The sequence below is a fragment of the Helianthus annuus genome, chromosome 13 (genome assembly GCF_002127325.2).
Source record: "Helianthus annuus cultivar XRQ/B chromosome 13, HanXRQr2.0-SUNRISE, whole genome shotgun sequence".
NCBI classification, from domain to species: domain Eukaryota; kingdom Viridiplantae; phylum Streptophyta; class Magnoliopsida; order Asterales; family Asteraceae; genus Helianthus; species Helianthus annuus.
Genome location: NC_035445.2, coordinates 87146722 through 87168818, shown reverse-complemented (window position 1 = coordinate 87168818; position 22097 = coordinate 87146722). Strand labels below are relative to the sequence as shown.

At 39.4% G+C, this 22097-nt stretch overlaps 2 protein-coding genes across 2 annotated transcripts; one reads left to right on the top strand and one right to left on the bottom strand.

Annotated features, from left to right (window-relative positions):
• Positions 1 to 7858: 7858 nt before the first annotated feature.
• On the top strand, positions 7859 to 9043 carry LOC110901200. Its single transcript, XM_022148043.1, has one exon. It carries the CDS (start codon positions 7859 to 7861, stop codon positions 9041 to 9043), a length of 1185 nt encoding a protein of 394 aa, XP_022003735.1.
• A 12400-nt stretch (positions 9044 to 21443) lies between these two features.
• LOC110901202 (mitogen-activated protein kinase kinase kinase 1) lies at positions 21444 to 22097 on the bottom strand. Its single transcript, XM_022148044.1, has one exon. The coding sequence runs from the start codon at positions 22095 to 22097 to the stop codon at positions 21444 to 21446; it is 654 nt and encodes a 217-aa protein (XP_022003736.1).

The following is a 22097-nucleotide window of genomic DNA, read 5'->3' as shown; positions in this document are numbered from 1 at the left end:
ACGTTTACTACTTAAAGACCAACTTGATAAAAATCAGACTGTACTAGAAAATCAAATCGGTTGAGCCCTAAGGGTAGAGGGAGTGGTTATTAAACGGTGAGTGTTTAAATTATTTTCTAACCAATAATTTAAAAAAAAAGAAAATAAATTTATGATTGGTTGAAAGGGGTTGAGACCCACCATTAATTCCTTCACCCTCTTACCTCTCTCCTCTTCAAAACACTCAGTGAATGCTCACCGATCAAGTCCCTCACGATTCACCGAAGAGATGTCACCGAAGGGGTGGCAATGGTTCTCCACGCGGCAAACTCCTCTCTGCTCCACTCACCAAACCCACTCCGCACACCCTAAGACTATAGAGTGTGGTTGATCACTTTCACTATCGTCACTTTCACTCTTAAATTATCATATTTCACTTTTCCCCTCCAAGGGATGTGGTTTCATATTCCACTGCCATTCCACGTCATTTTTGTTTTCTTAAATACTAGAAGTTAGTTTTACTTTAAAAACATTACATAAATTAAAAATAAACACTACAATATCATTCCACACAGAAAAAGGCAATTACAAAGCAATGACAGGTAGTCGAGCAACAAGTTGAACGTTTAAATAAATAACTTTAAACAAAGTAAAATTTAAAAAGATCAAATGTCAGTACTTTCTATGGGATGTATACGGATATGGTCACACCTCGTCTTTTTCGCCCGAATCCTAGACCTGCAAATAAGAAAAGAGAAGAGTGGGCAATGTAGAGACGGCCGGTAGAGAAAGAATCCCCTATTTCCAGCTACAAAAGTGTGTTGCCCTATATCTCATGCCCTAATGAGGAGGTGGAGACCTCCTTATATAGGAGATATGGGAAAACCCTAACCTCAATGGGCCAGGCCCAGTTAGGGGTTGTCTCTACGAGCCCACAGCCTAGTGTAGTATAAACTACAATGCGCTTGGCTTCGCGGGTTACTACACAATAATAATAATATATAATTAATATAAAAGTGATAAATAGCAGAAAAGTTCGACCGTTAGGGTCGGGTCCAGTACCATACCTCGTCATGTCCCCCAGTCTAGTGTTGCTCCCACGTGCAAGCGTGGGAGGAGCACTTAGACTTATTAGGAGTTCGGGAGTGAAGATCACTTAATTTTAGGCTTACATGTCGTCCGGGTGCAAGAAAGTTGTTGGCCACATTTGTTGTGGTTGTCGTTAGCTGTGAGTAGAGATAATGGAGCAATGAATAGTATACGATTGTTCATCGTGGAAATTGGTTGGGTAAACCTGACGTACGCTGATTGGTTATAGACAATTGCCATTTGTACTGGCGCATTGCCACGAGCTTGTTAAGGTTGCGCATATGCGGTTGGGTCCCGCGTGTGAGCCTTGGAGCAGGCTAAGTTTTGGTAGTTCAGTGTCTCGCCCTTAGATGACTTTTGCGGATGTGGCCCTGCCGTAGAGGTGCGCACGCAGTCGCCTGGGCTACTGTAGAATATCCACCTTGTGGTGTGACTTTTGTTGGTTAACACATGGTGCGCTAACGGCGTTCAACTCATTGAAAGAGTTGATGTTGATGTGACGACGGTCCCTACCACGCGTCCGTGTCATCGGGGTCTCCGTTGTCGTAATGTGCAGCCATTGGTGGTCATAGATGCATATGCGGATGTTATGCCACCTTAGGCGAATGTGAAACCGCTGGTGGTTGTACCAGTCGTTATTGATGATCCGGTTATAGCAGTTATCGTTGCCGTCGGAAAGAATGATATATAATGCACCCCTGCAGAAGTGCTTGCTATGCTCAGTGACCTCGGAAGGGTGCTTAGAGCGTTATTTATGTTCCCCACAATGTTTGTATAATTGTGGGACAAGTACTTGGTTTTTCATCAGTGGTTGTGCATCTATTACCAAGATACCCACTGGAGTAGTAGTGGTTGAATACATCTATTACCAAGATGCCCACTCTTAGCGCTGTATAATTTGATCATTTGACTTTGTTATTGTGAAAAAATATTTCGTGTCAGAGTTGTCTTTTACCGTGATATGCAGTTCAAATGCGGTGGTATGTTGTGTTTACAAATGTTTATATGAACATTTGTAGATATCAGAAAGTGCTTTATAACCCGCGCGGCGTTAATGAACACTTGAACAACAAAGTGCTTTCTACGCGCTTGGCGTGAGTGAACACTCGTTGAGATAATAAAATGCTTTATACACATTAGGCGTGAATGAGCACTTTATGTAAGCTACTACGTTCTTTTCTTGGACGCACACTGGCGTGTGGAATGCTTATAGTAGGTGGCATGTCTGTTTACCTCGCCGACTGTGGCGTGAGGGTTTTCTTTTATCCATGTCGCAGACTGGTGTGGAGAATACATATCCGAATAAGTATTTTTCCTATCGCATAGCGTGTGGAATACCTATTTAGATAATCAAGTATCTTGGTTTTGTTGTGCATTTGTCTTGACTACCAAATTGCATATGTCATATCCAGTGGTATAAGCGTAGGCCAAATGATGTGAGAAGTGTAAGTATTGTCTGGCGCATCAAAATATTCACATTATATAAGAACGGATGCAGGGTAATATATAGTGGATATCACCTTAATGGGCAACCTGAGAGAAGATGATCAATTTTAAGGCGTAGTGGCAGTATACCCTGCTAGTCCCCCAGTTCATTGCTGCTAAATTGTGTTAGTAGTATTGAACTTAAGTGCTCAAAAAAAAATAATGCAAGTACGTATGAAGATATATCATATATCGCCAAATATGACATATATATTAAGTTGTAGACCATTTTATGTGAGATTGCCGTGAATTCTTTCATTTACTTGTCAGTAGTCACTTAATCAATGAAATGATTGTCAAATTATTTAGTGTACTATAAAGTTGTTTGACGGCACACAACCCAACTAGAATTAATCATTAAGCAAGTAATGCAACGAATGTAAGAGTTGTACCAAGATTGTGTCCTTACTCAAGAATTGTGTGGTGCAAAACCCGGAATGTCCAGATCATTATTCAATTGTAGCGATGACACACCGTGGAAGTCCCCCAGCATATATAGTACCGAGAACTGTGTCTAAATTGTTGTCCAGTTGCCAACATTGTAAAGGCTTGTATGTAATCAAACGCCTCCCTCGAACATATGACAAGGAATAGAAGAGGAAAGCCAATGGCGTGAAAACCGGTGTCACAATTCATGTTGCATCTGGTAGGCAAATAGTGGTGCGGCACGTAGCCGACCGGTGACTCGATCTATAGCCAAACCTTACAAGTAAGAGGGTCTAACAAGAAGTTGTCCAACCGAAATCTCGTTGTTGAAGAGGGGTTATCAGGTGTGCATGAAAATCGGTCATCGCGTTTTGCCCATTGAATGTATCGCAAAGCCTCTCGGTGGAACATTAAGAATATCTATTTTTGAAATAGAAGACTATTCTATATTATGGCCTCGATTTAAATAATTAGCTCAGTAATGCAGCAGCAAAGCGGCGGCTTCAGATCTCGAATTTCCCTCATATATAGAGAAGTAATTTCGAAAAGGAAAAAAATGCGCCACAAAGTTCACAGATCCTTTGCTACAGATATAGCGTATGTTTTTAGGATGGTTGTGCCATACTTATGACATGCTGGATTCGAATGATATCTATCCGAAAACTATAGATCCAGGGGTTGAATACGAAAAAGCTAGACTTTGAGGTGTGTCCTTGGTCACTCGTCGCGTTTGCCATAATCCCCGGAGACTACTACTTGCTTTAATGATGTCGTGTAAGTCTTCCAATTCAATATGCTTGTGTGTCATAGCCAGCGTGTTGCTTCAGTTTGTCTGTGATTCAACACTTGTTGCCAAATATATGTTGAATGATAAATATGATCCTCAAAGATATGTTAGCCCTGCCCAGCAAATAATGAACATAAAGGTTTTACCAAACCTTGTCTTAAATGAAGATATTGTCTGGGATCGTAAGCACAGATTGGATGTGCCACGTAGGTAAGGCTCATCGAACGCTACATGCCATGTTGCAAATGTGTATTTATGGAACATGGTTAAGGTTACTCGGCTTTGGCCTGAGCTTTTCATATGTAAGTGCGTAGAGGTATTCTGTCTGTGCCCTGTCTAAAAATTCAACCGTTGTTGTCAAAATGTTGGTTGAGGGCACTGGGTATCATGAATAAGGGTATGAGCATTGACGTAATAATTTACAAAAAGCAAGTATTTCAGATTGTGGAATACTAGCCACCCACGAGGCAGTACCGGAGGGGGAATGGCCACCGGCTGCGATTAATTTCATGTAGCAAAGGTGCAACACCGGCCTGGCAAGATGATAGCCCAAGTGGGTTATTTAAAAGGTTAATGGTTTGCCAAACATGGCGGACCAGTGTAAATGCGGGTGACAGAGCTTGTCCGGCGGGAAGCGGATCCTGTCCGCCACTCTATACTAAAGTAAACGAACAAAGAGTACTTTCAAGTAAACATTTGGGCGCAAGAGTTATCTGGTGTCATAAGCATGCAAAACATAATCTGACCATGCGCAACAGCAGTTGTCGGGTGAATGTGTATTGTTCCCGTGGCAGTTGGCAACGTAAGTTGTAGTCACGCTTATGCCTGACAGTGGCCTGTTGAGACGATGATCTGCCTGAGTAGCAATCCGAACTTGTTTGAAGGAGCCGTTGGTTATCCGCCGAGATGGTCGTCCGCCGGCGTGGGCGGGATTACCTGGTTATCCACCGGAGACGGTCTAGCCGATACTATCACCCTGGAGATGGGCGGAGCGTGATGGTTGCCCACCTAAAGTGGCGGGGTATATAAGTGGTCCCCGGAGGCGGCCAAGGTGTGTTGTGTTTGGCGGTGAAAAGGTACACCTGCCTGTGAAAAATGCAACAGGGCCGTCTACAACTGGTGCTCATGCATGCAAGTGACCCGAAGGCGGGTGGCACGCACACGTGGAGCGAAGGCGGTCATGCCGCAGATGGCGGGAGAAGTTGGTGGTCCGCTGTAGATGGCGGAACGAGATAGTTTGCACAGGCATGCACGTGTAAGCAGTTCGCCTTAAGATTTAAAAATCTACCCCCTTTCCTCTTATTATAATAATCAAAAGGGTATCGTGTATTTCAAAGATTTATTAGTTTAATATGTCTGCATGGGAAACATGCATACAGCTTTCTAGAACTTAATGTGTTTTGTGGCATGACATCAACCATCAAAAGTCAAAATATAATGCTGAGAGCTTTAAGGCAGGAATGATAGTTGTGAAACAAATCTTCATATTTGGATCTCTCAAGAACAAAAATGTCAGGTCTGTATACTTGTAGACCTAGAGCACGTATGTGCGTTTAGCCAGTAAAGGAGATCTGTATGATGAATGCAGATGTGGAGATTGAGTAGAGAAAAACAAGATTGAGTTTTATCCACCGAAACTGTCTAAGTAGAGAAAAGCGACCACCTTAGTTGCGGGTTGGATAAAAGCATTTGCTAAGGTGTCACATGTGGACCGAGATTATCCGCCAGAGGTGGCGGGGTGGATAAAAATGTGCCGGGAGTAATGTGGTAAACCAAAGCCTCCGCCATAGGTGGCGGAGTGATTAAGTAATCGTTCGGAAGCGGCGCGGGTGGATAGAAACATCAGTTGGAAACGTTCCGGGGTGAATAAAAGCTTCCGCCGTTGGTGGCGGGTTGAATAAAAGCTTCCGCCGACAGTAGCAGGTTGCGTAAAGGCTTCCGCCGGTAGTGGCGGGTTGCGTAAAGGCTTCCGCCGGTAGTGGCGGGTTGCGTAAAGGCTTCCGCCGGTAGTGGCGGGTTGCGTAAAGGCTTCCGCCGGTAGTGGCGGGTTGCGTAAAGGCTTCCGCCGGTAGTGACGGGTTGCGTAAAGGCTTCCGCCGGTAGTGGCGGGTTGCGTAAAGGCTTCCGCCGGTAGTGGCGATCCGCCGATACGCGTGAAAGCCTCATCGATACGCATGACGTTCAACGAAAGGTTTGTATCTTTGATGATGTGAACATATAATTTGAGTAAACAAATTTATAGGTAGCACACTTACTGCTTGCAGGTTCCGTAGAAACTCCCAAAATCAAATGCATTGTTGCATTTATCACCCTAGAGTGTGTATGACTAAAATCTTTCTAAATGATTTAGAATAATAATCAACCCCAGAATATATGTATTATTTACAGTGCGTATATGTATTAATCCAAAATGGGTCAAGAGTTTCGATATCTAATGGTTGCCAATGTAATCTGATTGTTAATATAAGTGATAACCAATGATTTATAATTGGTCTTTATTATTTATTAACATACCCCTTGCCCCCTTCTACAAAAACGCCTAAGCGAAAGGATGCCCTTTCGTGGATAAGTGAAGCGGGCGCACCATGAAAAACGAATACCCTTTAGTATGTTCAGGCGACGTGAGGTGGGTGCCGTCCAACGAGGCGGCGCACGACAGGTGCCGAAAGACTTCGTGTGTGTGTACCAGCCTTGAGTAGGGTACAAGCCGCGGGAGGCGTATCAGCGATGCCCGATATAGTCCGCCGTTGAGAGCGCTAATCGCTGATTGTGCTTCGCCATATACTAACCCGTTAGGTACAGGAAGATGCACCCGTGGAAGCGGCGGAGCTTGTTCGTCATAATGATTCATGTGACGAGTGGGAAACGCTGCAGCGTAAACATCATACGTTGCGAGTCGCGCAATTCGGCGAAGCAAGCCTCACACGTTGATAGTTGTCTTGCCTGCCAAAGTTAGTACATTCCTATAGAGAAAAAATATTGTATGCATTGTATACTGTACTATTACCAACATGAGTTGTAGTTTGAATTACCTTATTCTTGTGACAAAATAGCAACACTTAGGGTATCACGGTACTGTAGATGTTTATACACCATGCAACACCAATGGTGTTTATGATTCTTAAAACAAAGTGAAGGTGTTGGTTTTTATATTCAGTAGTACATGTGTTACCCTTCTGCTAGGAAAAAGTTGTGAGCAAAGTGACGCGAGTGAATCTCGAACGCGCATAACAGATCCGAAATTTATTGTAGAAATTGCCAAGTTTTCATACCTGATTTGAAGAGGCTGTGAGTCTAGTATCTGCTAGAAATCACACGTATAGTTTGAACGACTACAGATATTGTTGAACAAGCATAGATCGGATCTGAAGAGGTTTGGATGCAGTAATCATCTCGGTTAACCTCAAGATTCCAAATCGGCAAAGAATAAAAGCACAAATCTAGAGATTTTATAGAGAAAAACGAGGCGTGGTCCGTTGCCGATCCCACGGATGGTGCCAATGAAGAAGCAAGAACCCGAGCGGGTCGGTACTTCTATGGTGATGTATACGGATATGGTCACACCTCGTCTTTTTCGCCCGAATCCTAGACCTGCAAATAAGAAAAGAGAAGAGTGGGCAATGTAGAAACGGCCGGTAGAGGAAGAATCCCCTATTTCCAGCTACAAAAGTGTGTTGCCCTATATCTCATGCCCTAATGAGGAGGTGGAGACCTCCTTATATAGGAGATATGGGAAAACCCTAACCTCAATGGGCCAGGCCCAGTTAGGGGTTGTCTCTACGAGCCCACAGCCTAGTGTAGTATAAACTACAATGCGCTTGGCTTCGCGGGTTAGTACACAATAATAATAATATATAATTAATATAAAAGTGATAAATAGCAGAAAAGTTCGACCGTTCGGGTCGGGTCCAGTACCATACCTTGTCACCGCAAAATCAAGAAACCCTAGTCTTCATTTTGTGGATTAAGGGTGTTATCTCGTCGTCGGCCAGAGCGTCGGTTCTGGTTAATGGTGCCCCGACTTTCAAGTTCAAGTGCCATAAAGGTATGCGTCAAGGGGATCCGATCTCTCCTTTTCTCTTTGTCATTGTCATGGAAGCGCTTTCATGCATGTTTTCAAAGGCTGGTGATTTGGGTATTATTAACGGGGTTAAGCTTCCTTTTGACGACCCCTCTATTTCGCATCTTTTCTACTCCGACGATGCTATAATTCTTGGGGAATGGGATAGGGACGTTATTCATAATGTGGTTAGAATTCTGAAATGTTTCCATGTTTGCTCGGGCCTCCAAATTAATTTCGGGAAATGTAATATTTTCGGGCTTGGAGTGAATTTAGATGAGATTGAAGAAATGGCTTTTAGAGTTGGGTGTAAAGCGGAATCTTTTCCGTTCAAATATCTCGGTTTGACTGTCGGGGCGAATATGAATCGGATAAATAACTGGAGACCGGTGTTTGATATTTTTGAAAAGAGGTTGTCGATGTGGAAAGCTTCTCTCTTATCTATTGGCGGCAGAGTTACGTTGTTTCGGTCAGTTCTTGAGAGTCTTCCTTCGTATTTTTTCTCTCTTTATCGCGCCCCGGTTATAGTGATAGAAGGTTTTAGAAAATTCTTATGGGAGGGTTCGTCTAGTGAGAAAAAACTCCATTGGGTAGCATGGGATAGGGTTGCCTCTCCTAAGAAGATGGGAGGTCTCAGTTTGCATAACCTCAAGGATATTAATATGGCTTTGTTTTCGAAACGGGGATGGAGGCTCAAAACGAAGAGGGATAATCTTTGGGTCCATGTGGTTAATGTCATTCATTCGGGAGGGTCGGGATGGAATTCTTTTCCGGCTAAGAAAGCTTATGGTGGAGTGCGGTGTAATATTGTGTTTGTGCTTAACAAGCCGGTGGTGGGTAACATTCCTCTTAGAAATTTCTTTAGAGGAGTGGTAGGGAATGATGAAAGCATCCTTTTTTGGCTAGGCCCATGGCTTTATGATGTTCCGCTTAAAGAAAAATTCCCTGATCTTTTTCGGTTAGAGATGGTAAAAAACTGTAGCATCCGTGACAGATTAGATGGGGAAGGTCTTTGGTTATTGAGGCATGATTTCGAATCGGATCCTGAAAGGAGCGAATGGCATACTCTGGATTCGGTGATGGGTTCGGTCTCGCGCTCCAATCTGACCAACAGGTGGAAATGGATGGGCAGCGGGTCGGATGTCTTCTCGGTTGCTGCTGTTAAAAGACTGATAGTTTCGAAGAAAGATTACAGTAGCCGATATCTTTTGGATTGATGCAAGTGGGTTCCTTAGAAATACAACATTTTTGTTTGGTGTGCGGAGTTAGAAAGGATCCCGACGGTGGAGGCGCTTGCTAGGAGGGGCGGTGAGGTGGCGGATGGCGGCTATTGTATGTGCAACGACGGCCCGGACTCGGTCTCACATCTTTTCACTTCTTGTTCCGTCGCGTTGGGTTTGTGGGAAAAAATCAGTTATTGGTGTCGTATCATGAAGTTCTTTGTGTTCTCTTTTAGAGATATTATAGAGATTCATAACACTGGTTCTAGAGGGGCTTCATAGAGAAAGGTGCTGCAATCTATACAGCATGTTGGTTATTATGGAAGGCCAGGAATAACAACCAGTTCAATTCAATGGTGGTAAGAGATCCAGTGTAGAAGAAATTTTTAGCGAAGTTAGGGCTGTTAGTTTTCTCTGGTATAAACATAGATCTAAGAAAGGTTCTTTAGTTTGGGTTGATTGATGTAAATTTGTGAATACGTAGTTGTCCCGTTTGTAGTTGGCCGCCCCGTTTTGGGTTCGGTGTGTTTTTAATGAAGTTCTCCTTAAAAAAAAGCTAATTAAATAGTATCCTATTAAAAGAAAACCTCTTCATTATTTTGTTTAAGCAATGTTTTTTAATGGCTAAAACTTTTATAAAAGAGTAAAACATAAGTTGCGTACTTCTGGTTAACATGAAATTGTACCTTATATCATCTGAGTACCCGTGGTTGCGAATTCTTGTCATCGAAGTTCCTCATTGTATCGTCGACAAAATATACCGTTAAATGGTTAACGGTGGTAACGGTATTTTGGACTTTTCACCAAAACACACACCCTAAAACCCAGTTGCGACCCGCATTTTCTCTTTAACCCAACAAATAAGTCATTGTCATCGAACCCTTGAACCAATCATCTTTTCCAATCAACTCCTATCAATTCAGATCAACTTCGGCGACATATTGTTTTTGACATTCGAAGTGACGCTAGACACCGAATGTGTCCAAGGTAATTGTGGTGAATATTGAGTATTGTTAATTGTAATTTTCCTAAAATTATTGTTGCTTGAACTTAATCTTCAAATGTTGTAGCCGAAATACGGCTCAATGTGACCTTACGCCATGTTGTTGCGCATATAAGGTTGGTCCTCAAGTTTCTTAACAATGTTAAATGTCTACATCCGGTTCGAACGGGAAGGGATGATAGAATACAATAGGGGCGTTTTTCATGTTTTTTATATGTAAATGATGCCTAACTATAAAGGTTAAGTATTTCAAGTAATAATTAAAAAAAACTTATTGAGGGTAAATCAACTTTAAAAAGCTAACAAGTTAGATCTTAGTTTATAAACAAATTTATCTATGACTTTCTATGTCAAACAACCATTAGAATTGGTACCCTAAGCCCTAAAAAACCACGGCCGAACAAAGAAAGAAATTCATTTTTTTTAAATAAGAAAGAAATTCATATCAATCGAAAATAAAAGAACATGTATTCAATACATATTCAGTTGTAAATTGTGATAACTTTAATTACTTGTATATGATGTTACGATGGGTATGCCTCAAAATCACATTACCTATGAACCAAAATTCATAGATTTGCTTCTTAGGTATTAACAAAAACGCTAAATTTAAAATAAACCCTCTTAAAATCAACCTATTTTTCCTTAAAAACACTAGATTGAACAATATTCTTCATAAAAAAGAAATACAACCCTTAAGCACCATTCCTAACAAAAGCTACTCCAAAAACAAAACACATGAAAACTACATGTATAGAAACCTAAGAAGGAAAATCAAAAGTGTGCATATATACAAGAATAGTAACAAACCAACAATCGGTTAGGGTTTCTTCAAATCAGGGTCGTGGTGTGTGGTCCAACGCATGCGAGGTTTGACACCGGATCAAGTAGATAATGGGTTGCTGACCGGACATGCTTCTATACTGAATCTAAAAGCAAGTTAAAAACAAAATTAGCAAATGTGTTCCATTTAACATAATAATATACGAACACAGTGGAGAAAGAGGAGGTGAAGCAGCCAAGGGAAAGAGGTGAACGCGTCGGACGTCGCCATCTCCGCCGTGTATCCGCTGTAGCTCTACCTTATTTCAGTGACGACTTATTAAGACGATGGATTGCTAAAAACGGATAAGGCCATTGAAGCAGAAACGTTGTTGATCACATTTAATATTAGGGCTAAATTAATGAAGAAACTAATTATCGCATTGAAGAGGACCATTGAGTTGAAGAAACATTCAGAAGGGTTTCATATCTGAAAGGGGCGATGCAGGGAGAACATGGTAGAATGGGAAGAAAAATGTAAAAATGTAGGGTTTTGTTGTGACTTTTAGTCTGACGTCTTACAAATTGTGTAGTAAACTACTAATATCGACATGGGAAATGCTTAGGATGTATAGATTACTGTTTAAACCGGATCTCAACTCCTCCATTTGTTTTATTTTATACCTTACGTTCATAAAAAGGAGATTATCTTTTACCTTATGTTGATAATATGTGCATACATATCACTTTAATCACTTTTATTACTTACGTACATATTAATTTTATTATGTTACTTATGTTTGTTATGTGTGATATGGACTCACTCACTGGACTGGAACTTTGACTGGCGAATGGGCTGGAAGTTGAATGCTGGGCTGATGTTGCTGGGCCTTGAAAGATGCAAGTGGGCTTTGAAGATGCTGAGTTATAACGACTGGTGTATGCAAGTATTCTGTCAAGTCTTATACACATTATCGAAAACATCATCTCAGATATTTTCTCTCTCAGTCGTCTCTCTCTTAGGGTTTAGATTCTGATCTTTTGTTAAGATCTTGTTTCTGTTTAGATCCACTGTAAGAGTTTACAGATCATCGTGTTGATGATCTGTTAGTAGGCTGTGAGTTGAGAGTTGATTTGTTTTTTCGAGATTCTTGATTCTTTCTGTTTGTTCTTCATTGAAAATAGAGAGTTTATCTTGATACATGTTCAATTTGACATGGTATCAGAGCACTAGTTTGTTGCTCTTGGGGTTATAGCTTCCGTTGTAAAACTGTTCTTCTGTATCGAAAATTAGGGTTTCCAGAATTTGGGGATTTTGGCTCAGATCTGTTTATATTTGGGTCGGTTGAACTGGTTTGTTAAGATCTTTTTAGCCGTAATAGTCTTGGTGTTTGTTGGCTCCAAATCTGGTCTGAATCATCGGCTTGTGGTGCTGTGCTGGATCTGAGGAGTAAAATAAGGAAGCTGCTGTTCTGATCTAGGGTTCAACTTTCAACTTTTGAAAGTTGTAAAATCCTAATCAGAATCGGAGAAACCCTTGCTAGGGTTTGCTATCTCGGTGAGATCTTTCTTTGTTTTACTTTCTGTTGTTTAATTTCTGCATTTAGGCATCTTGTTGCCGGAGTAGTTGGGCCGATTGTTGATCGGGACACAGGGTGGGCCATCCCCTGTTGCATTGTTTGTGTTGTTTTCTTGATTTGTTAATTGATTCTTGAATATTTGTAGATTTGTGTTGATTTCTTGTTTGTGATTTGATTCTTGAATATTCATTAGCTGTGTTCTCGTTATCTAGTTTATCTAGGTTACAGTACTTGTGCAAAGGCTTGGGTAAGCACCTTAAGAGTGATGAACTTACCATCTGGTCCCTGGCACTTGTTTACTGTTTAGGTTTTTTGTGTGATTGTTTGATTGTTTAACTGGTAATTCGTTGTTTGTTTCGACATGGCTGATTTTGTTAATGTGTTCGGTGAAACCTTGATTAATAAGCTTGAACCTGATAATCCGTTGTATTTACATCCGAGTGATTCTGCAAATCTAAGTGTAATTAGTGTTAAACTAAAAGGAACAGAAAACTACACAGTTTGGGCCAATGCTATGACACTTGCTTTAAGGGTTAAAAATAAACTTGGGTTTATTGATGGTTCTGTGGTTAAACTTGAAACTAATGATATATTAGCTACTCAGTGGGAAAGATGTAATTCGGTTGTGCTTACTTGGATTCTAAATTTTGTTTCAGAAGAGTTATATCTTGGTCATGTGTACTCTAAAACTGCGTCTGAGGTTTGGAAAGAGTTAAAAGAAACATATGACAAAGTTGATGGGTCTGTTGTGTTCGACTTATATCAGAAAATTAATTGTTTTTCCCAAAATGGTTTGTCTGTGGCTGAATATTATCACAAGTTAAACATTATGTGGAAACAATTAGATCAAATTTTACAAATACCTGTCTGTACATGTAATGCTTCTAAACAGTATAATGATTTTAGTCACTTAATCAAGTTAATGCAGTTTTTTATGGGTCTTGACAGTGTTTATCAGTCTGTTAGAACTAATTTGTTGATTAAAGATCCTTTACCCACTGTGAAAGAAGCTTTTTCTATTATATCCAGGGAGGAATCTCACAGAAATTCAAATGTCAGTTTGTCAAAAGAACAAAATGTTGGTTTTTTTGTCAAGACTAATCCATTTGTTGATAATAGGAAGAAATCTAATAAGAGTTTAAATCAAAACGTAAAATGTTCACATTGTAACAAAACTGGACATAATGTTGACAAATGTTTTGAGATTATTGGGTATCCTCCCTGGATGAAGAATAAGTTTGGTCAAGGAAAGAAACAAGTTGTTAGTAATAATGTAGTTTGTGATTCATCTGAAGTTGATAAGAATACTGTTTCTAGTTTGACTGCTGATCAGGTGTCAAAGTTGTTGAGTTTATTGAATCAAAAGTCGGGTGAAGGTTCGGTTAGCTGTAATATGTCAGGTAGGTGGTCTAGTTTGTATGGTTTTGCTAGTACTGTTAAAAATAGATATTGTTTTGCAAGTTTAAGAGATTCTTTAAAATACATAAGTTGGATATGTGATTCTGGTGCTAATCAGCATATGGTAATGAGTGATAGATTTTTAATAAATCAATTAGATATTTCTGAATATAATGTGAAAGTTAATCATCCAAATGGTACAAGTGCTTTGGTTACCAAAATAGGGGATATTAAATTGAATGATAGGATGACTCTTTATGATGTGTTTGTAGTACCAGATTACTGTGTAAATCTGATTTCGGTGTATAAACTTGCAAAAGATAGTAAAGTTTCCGTGTTGTTTGATGAAAATGCGTGTTATCTTCAGGATTTGTTAACAAAGAAAATCCTGGTGACTGGTAGTCAACGTGATGGTTTGTATTTTTGTGGTGAGTCATCTGTGAATACTTGTTTTAGCTGTAATAGTGTTGATTTAACTAGTTTGTGGCATGCCAGACTTGGACATCCATCTGGAATTTTTTTAAAGGTCTTAAAAGATGATTTAAAATTGAAACAGTTTGATAAAACCATTCCTTGTGAAACGTGTCATAAATCTAAACAACATAGAGATCCTTTTCCATTGAGTGACCACAAAACTAAACGCTTAGGTGAAATTATTCATATGGATGTCTGGGGCCTTATAAAGTGAAAAGCAGAGAAGGGTACAAGTATTTTTTAACTGTTGTTGATGATTATACTAGGTCTTCTTGGGTCTATATGCTAAGATATAAAGATGAAGTGTTCGAAAATATTAAAAGTTTTGTTCAGATAATTAAAACTCAGTTTGAAAAGTCTGTGAAAATAATTAGAACCGATAATGGGACCGAGTTTACTAATAACATGTTAAAGGTTTTTTTTTGCTAACAAGGGAATAATACATCAAACGACTTGTGTTTATACCCCTCAACAAAATGGCATTGTTGAGAGGAAACACAGGCATTTGTTGAATGTTGCAAGAGCTTTGTTATTTCAAAGTAGTGTTCCTTTAAAGTTCTGGGCTGATTGTATTCTAACTGCTGTATACTTGATCAACAGGACTCCTACTTCTGTGCTTAATGGTAAAACCCCTTATGAGCTTATGTTTGGTTTCAAACCCTCTTTAGATCAACTTAGAGTGTTTGGGTCACTTTGTTTTAGTACTATACTTAATAATTCAGATAAATTTTCAAGTCATGCTAATAAATGTGTTTTTATTGGTTATTCGGATGAAAAAAAGGGATATAAATTGTGGGATGTGGAACATAAAAGTGTGTTTTATTCCAGAGATGTTAGATTTTACGAAACTATATTTCCTTTTAAAGAAAATAAAGATTTAAACTCATTTGATGTTGGTTTACCTGAAAATATTAATACTTTGAATTTTTTTGACTTACACGAACAAAGTGAATCTCTATACTCTGAGGAAATAGGTAGTCCCGATGATGAGAAGGGGGTTGATCAACCAACGGATTCTAGTGGTCATGAGTCTCAGCAATCTGGTGAGGTTTCTGAGGCTGCTATAGGAATGGCTGGTCATCAGCAACCTAGTGAATCTGAACCCGATCTAGATAGGGCTGAGCATGAGCAATTAGGTGGTGAAGGTGATAACCTGTCTGAGGGAATCCATATGCCTAATGTTCCTACTAGTATTAGAAGGTCCACTAGGTCTTCGGTTTTGCCTAAAAGTCTAAATGATTTTGTAATAGAGGGAAAAGTTAAGTATGGTTTGGAAAGAGTGGTTAATTATTCAAATTTGTCATGTGAAAATTTGTGCTTTGTGTCTAGTCTAAATAAGTCACTAGAACCTAGATGTTATTTTGAAGCTTGTAATGACCAGAATTGGATTAATGCTTTGAATGAGGAAATAGAGGCTCTTAATCGAAATAAAACATGGGATCTTGTTGAATTACCTCATGGTAGAAAACCTATTGGGTGTAAATGGATTTACAAAATAAAGTACAAGTCATCAGGAGAAATCGAAAGGTATAAAGCTAGACTCGTAGCAAAAGGTTATAGTCAAAGAGAGGGTATAGATTTTGACGAAACGTTTTCTCCGGTTGTCAAAATGATAACTGTTAGAAGTGTCTTAACTTTGGCAGTTTATAACGGTTGGAAAGTTTACCAACTTGATATAAACAATGCTTTTTTATATGGAGATTTGATTGAAGATGTTTATATGAGACTGCCAGAAGGATATTTTGATAAAAAGGACACTAGAGTTTGTAAACTCAATAAATCCTTGTATGGGCTTAAACAAGCTCCAAGGATGTGGAATGCTAAACTTGTTAGTGTTTTGTTTGAGCTAGGATTTGTTCAAAGCAAATGTGATCACTCAATGTTTGTGAAATCTGTTGATTCTGTGTTTATTGTGTTACTTGTTTATGTAGATGATATTCTTATAACGGGTAATAATGAACTTGAAATAGAGAATGTAAAACAGTATGTACAAACAAAGTTTAAAATTAAAGATCTAGGTACCTTGAAATATTTTTTGGGTATTGAAGTTCTAAATGTTAGTGGTGGACTGTGTCTATCACAAAGGAAGTATTGTTTAGAGCTTCTTGCAGATTATGGTATGTCAGGTTGTAAACCGGTTAATAATCCTATTGAACAAAATCATGTGGTTACTGCATTATGTGATAAAGAATGTGATAATTTTGTGAATGTCACCGGGTACCAACGATTGATAGGGAGGTTAATATACCTGACTCATACCAGGCCTGATATAGCTTATTCTGTGCATGTATTAAGTCAGTACATGCATAAGCCAACAAAGGCTCATATGTTATTAGCAATGAGAGTGTTGAGATATCTCAAAGGTGCTCCAGGTAAAGGGTTGTTTTTGGGAAAACATACACATCTTAATTTGTCGGCTTATGCAGATTCAGATTGGGGTAAGTGTCTCGTTTCTAGAAAATCCGTTACTGGGTATTGTGTTTTTCTTGGTACATCTTTAATTGCTTGGAAAAGTAAAAAAGCAGTCAACAGTTTCTCGATCTACAGCTGAAGCTGAGTATCGAGCTATGTGTACTGCGACATGTGAGTTAATGTGGGTTGTAAATTAGCTTAGAGAGTTGCATGTAGAAGTTAAACTACCTGTTTCTGTGTATTGTGATAATTCTGCAGCTTTATCTATTGCAGCAAATCCTGTCTTCCATGACAGGACAAAACATTTTGAGATAGATTTGTTTTTCCTTCGTGAAAAGATTCAAGCTGGAATTGTTAAAACTGTTGGTGTTAAAACTGACAAACAAATTGCCGATATTTTTACAAAAGGGTTGTTAATTGATCAACATCATGTTATTTGTAAATGGTTGAATATGTTGGATGTATTTGGTAATAAAAGCGAGGGGGGGGGGGTGTTGATAATATGTGCATACATATCACTTTAATCACTTTTATTACTTACGTACATATTAATTTTATTATGTTACTTATGTTTGTTATGTGTGATATGGACTCACTCACTGGACTGGAACTTTGACTGGCGAATGGGCTGGAAGTTGAATGCTGGGCTGATGTTGCTGGGCCTTGAAAGATGCAAGTGGGCTTTGAAGATGCTGAGTTATAACGACTGGTGTATATAGCAAGTATTCTGTCAAGTCTAATACACATTATCGAAAACATCATCTCAGATATTTTCTCTCTCCGTCGTCTCTCTCTTAGGGTTTAGATTCTGATCTTTTGTTAAGATCTTGTTTCTGTTTAGATCCACTGTAAGAGTTTACAGATCATCGTGTTGATGATCTGTTAGTAGGCTGTGAGTTGAGAGTTGATTTGTTTTTTCGAGATTCTTGATTCTTTCTGTTTGTTCTTCATTGAAAATAGAGAGTTTATCTTGATACATGTTCAATTTGACACCTTACATTTAGAGATATTGTAATATTTGATCAAGGGTATCTAATACATATAATTATGGTTGTAAAGCAAGGTCTCAAAGGTCGAGTACTTTCCGAGTAAGCGTTACAAGGTAGCCTGCCGATATGACTTTCTTCAACTCCGCCTAATTACTCGGAATCGATCAAATGTGGTCAACCTTGGTCAGAATCGGATCTATTAGATCAACTCGGTCCGAGTATGACTTTTAGAAAAATAAAACATAATTTCTATGCCTATCATATTAAAGAATAAATATCATTTTCACGTATTTTATTATAAATATTAGTAAATTTATGTTATTTCACATATACTTAATTTCCTAAAGCTTATTTCTTTATAATTTAACATGTCCGAGTACTCTCCGCCTAGGCCGAGTACTCCCCGAGTACTCTCCGCCTAGGCCGAGTACTCTTAACTCCCTGGTCGACCGGTAGAACCGCCCCTGGCCAACCTATAGAACCACCCTAGAATGGAAAGGTACTATGAACGTGTTCATAGCATCAGGAACCGAAATATTTGACACCAAGTTTGATCATAAAGGTTGCCCACAATTAAATATACATTTGCTATATTTCTTTTCCATCAATAGTTTTTAATGCATTAGAATATTATTTTTTGTAAGGGATGGGTAGAAACCAACCGATAATCAAAAGATACGAACCGAAATAACTGAAGAAATTGAGAAACCGATGGTTTGGTAATGTTTTTTATTTATGAATACTGAGTTTTATGATTCGATTATGGGTGTGTGTGTGTGTATGAAAACAAAATAGCAGAACCCAGCCACCTTTGAAACCCATATTTCTATTTTGTTACAGATTACTTTTATGTCTTAAAATATGATCATTTGGTGCCTGCTCTTTTATAAACCATCAGGCTTGTTATTTTTGTTTGTCCCAAAACCTCTTTGGATATTTGAACTGAAATTGGCTTGGATTGACCTAAGCCCAGAACCAACGGTTAACCCAATAGGCTTCCCCTGTGACCGAAAAAATCAAACTACCCGTAATCTAGACCACTGGCGGAGCTAGCCCATTAATTTAAGGGCATCCTAAAAAAATGCCACCCATAATGAATAAAAACTATGTTTGATAGTTCAGGTTCGACGTTTGTTTCCACTTTCCAATTTCCGCCCATAATGAAAAAGGTTTATTTTAATGTTTTGGGTATTGGGCTAAACTTTGATATTTACTAATTGGGCTCCTTTCAATTATATATTTATATTATTGTTAATTTGAGCTTACTTTACAATTTGGGCTTAATTTATTCTACAGCTTTTGAGTCGTAAATGGTTCGGACTTATAAAAAATTGGGATTTTAATAACATCAACTATCATATTTTTTGTCAGGGTATATTCGTATTTATTTAGGGCTACTCTTTGTATAAAACCAAAAAAATACACTACGAATACGGGGTTGAGCCATAGTCCGTGCTTTCACTATTACTGCATTGGTTCCGCCCCTGATCTAGACACCACTGATGATGATTGTGTGATGTGGAGGTAATGAATGATCTTAATATAACCCAAAGTTAAACATGTTGCACAAAGTTGTGAATATGTAACGTACAATTGATGGAAACATAGATACACAAGTGATCGAAACATAGATATACAAGTCATCAAAGCTACCTCACATTTGTTTTTTTATTAATTGATGTCATTTATCCTTTTTGCTATTCTAATTTCGAATATACCGTTGCAACATGCTTATTTTTATCTACGTTCCAATGAAAATTTTGTTCAAAATCGAACGGATAAAATATAGTTGATTTTCTTTGTTATTTAGCATGGCGAACCAAAAGGATACCATCCGAATAACTTCGATGGTGGTACGAGCATTCATTTTTACGTGTCTGGTGTAGATCTTGTCTGATTCCGGTTCTGGCCGAACAATATTGAAAATGGAGTTGTATTCAAAATATAGTGTTTTTCTGTATCATAAGTTATAGCAAGTGCCGGTGGCGTACCGATGTCGTAAAGAACTAAACCAATTCCGACCAAACAACATCGATACTGGTATTCGTTCTCATTGTTCTCGATTGACGTAATGTGTTGATATATTTTTTGACATGTCACGACTTTATCTTTAATTTTATTTTTTCCATTTTTGGTTGTTTTATCGAGTGTTAATACCGTAACGCGTGAAAATTATACAAACGCGTGAAAATTATACAAACTGAATTCCCCGCCGTATGGTGAGGAAATCTCAATAGCTTTTATTATTGTTAACTAATTAATTTATTAGTTGATAAAGAAACATAAAAAAACAAAAAACAATAGACATAGTAAGGTTATGTGTAGTGGGGCGGTATGCCCAACCATAGCGCCGGCATAGCGCCGGGCACACCGCCACGGAGGGCGCCATCAGTCGGAAAAATGGGGGAGGCGCGATGTGTATAGCGGCGCGAGATGGTGGTGATGACTTCTGCATTTTCCACTTTGGTCCCTCATTTTACACTTTGGTCCCTGCATTAAAACACTTTGGTCCCTGCATTTTATACTTTGGTCCCTGCATTTTACACTTTGGTTATGATGAGGTAGGGGCTTTATGACTACGGGCTCTAATGACATAACGCCCCATAAAGCCCCTGTGTAACGTGGCACGACACGTGTCGCATAACGCCCACAAAAGGGCTTTATGACTACACATGGCCTAAAGAAGCATGAAAGGGGTGATATGAAAACAGTTTACTTTGAAAACCACTAAAAATTAGGTGTATGAAAACAGTTCCCTTTTCAAAACTACTTCCCAATAAAGACCATATGAAAATCACCAAAATGACCATATGTAGTGGGGCGTTATATGCCCTCATAAAGCTTCTATAAAGCCTCAAACACCACTACGAGGGGCTTTATGAGACAAAAAAAGTTGGATGGCGCCATATATATAACGCCGGTGATAGGGTTGTTTTCAAAGTTTGGACCAATCAAAATAAAGCAAGGTTTTTATAATTAATTAATAAAAACGAAAATTAATAATTAGGTATTGATGGATAGGTGCTTTATGACTACGGGCTCTAGTGATATAACGCCCCTGTGTGACGTGGCACAACACGTGTCGCATAACGCCCCACAAAGGGCTTTATCACTACGGATGGCCTAACTTGCAAAATTATCAAATTAGTCATGATACCAATAACCACCAACCAGAGACAAACATGTCCTTTTGGCGGGAAAAAAAAGAAGTCGTGGCACTAGAAAGAATGGGGCAAGAGAAGATGGCGCAACGCAGGAGGGAGGTGTGGTTTGGCACAGGGGATAAAGGTTGGCGCAAGAGCAAAATTCTATATTAAAGATGTGCAGAAGAGTAATGTGTCCCGCCATGCGACTTAGGAGACGGAAAATCAAGCCTATGTTAACAATCTAAAAAGTCCAGTTCTATTTTTATAATTCTATTAATCAAAGGTGCTTTTTCCCCTTTTGTAGCTTATGCTTGACCACAAGACAACAGGAGAGAGTGAGAGGTTTGTTTTGTGGCGAACAAAAAAGATATATTTTCTTGTTAGGGTTTCACCATTGACTACACTAATACAATGCTTAATTAATCTTTGCATCCATAAAACTATACACCAAGAGAAACTACTAGTCTCCTACTACTACCACCAACAAGATAACAACTCAAAACACAACCACACCATCTTGCAAACATTACTCATCCTAATAATAGAGGTTAATCTTTCCATTACCACAAATTCAAACATATATCAATGTAAACAGCACTAGTGACCATCTGGCAACATTCCCATCCCCCTTCTTCACCAATAATATCCTCTCCTTTTTCGCCTTTTTCGCCAACCATACCCATAACCATAATCATCATCATCATCGTCGTCACTAAGATACTTCTTTAGGTTAATATACTTCCCCTCTTCCCCAATCTCCGTCCACTTTGCCCGACTCATCACACACTCTTCATGTATCGGATTCTTACACGCTCGACACTTCACCACCTTCCTCTCATCCACCCCCATCTCCTCCAAACAAACCGTACACTTACACCCCTCTTCCACCTTCACATGCTCCTCATTCTTCTTCCTCTCATCATACAACTCAAGAAACCGCTCTCTTAACCCTTCACCGGCGAACGCTTCATCCGAGACGTGGGTGGAGAGGAGGCGTGTGAGGTCAGACTCCGGCAGGGTTTGGAGGCGGAGACATGGGTCGTTGGTGGGGAGGTTGAGCACACGAACGTAGAGAAAGAGGATGTGTTTGCATGGGGTGGTGGCGTCTGGGCAGGTGCATGTGGGGGTGGTGGAGAGAGTGACGGTGTAGACGTTGCCGGTGGCGCCCAAGATGAAGAAGTCGGAGTTGTTGCGGTGGAGGAGGTGGAGAGGGTTTTCTAGTGACCGGCTGAGTCGCCGGGAAAACTTTTCCTCCGGAGAGGGCGAGTAGTATGAGTCTGAATCCAT

Excerpts from the sequence above, each read along its gene's own strand:
- LOC110901202 (XM_022148044.1), bottom strand. The coding sequence starts at position 22,097 with ATGGATTCAGACTCATACTACTCGCCCTCTCCGGAGGAAAAGTTTTCC.
- LOC110901200 (XM_022148043.1), top strand. The coding sequence starts at position 7,859 with ATGGAAGCGCTTTCATGCATGTTTTCAAAGGCTGGTGATTTGGGTATT.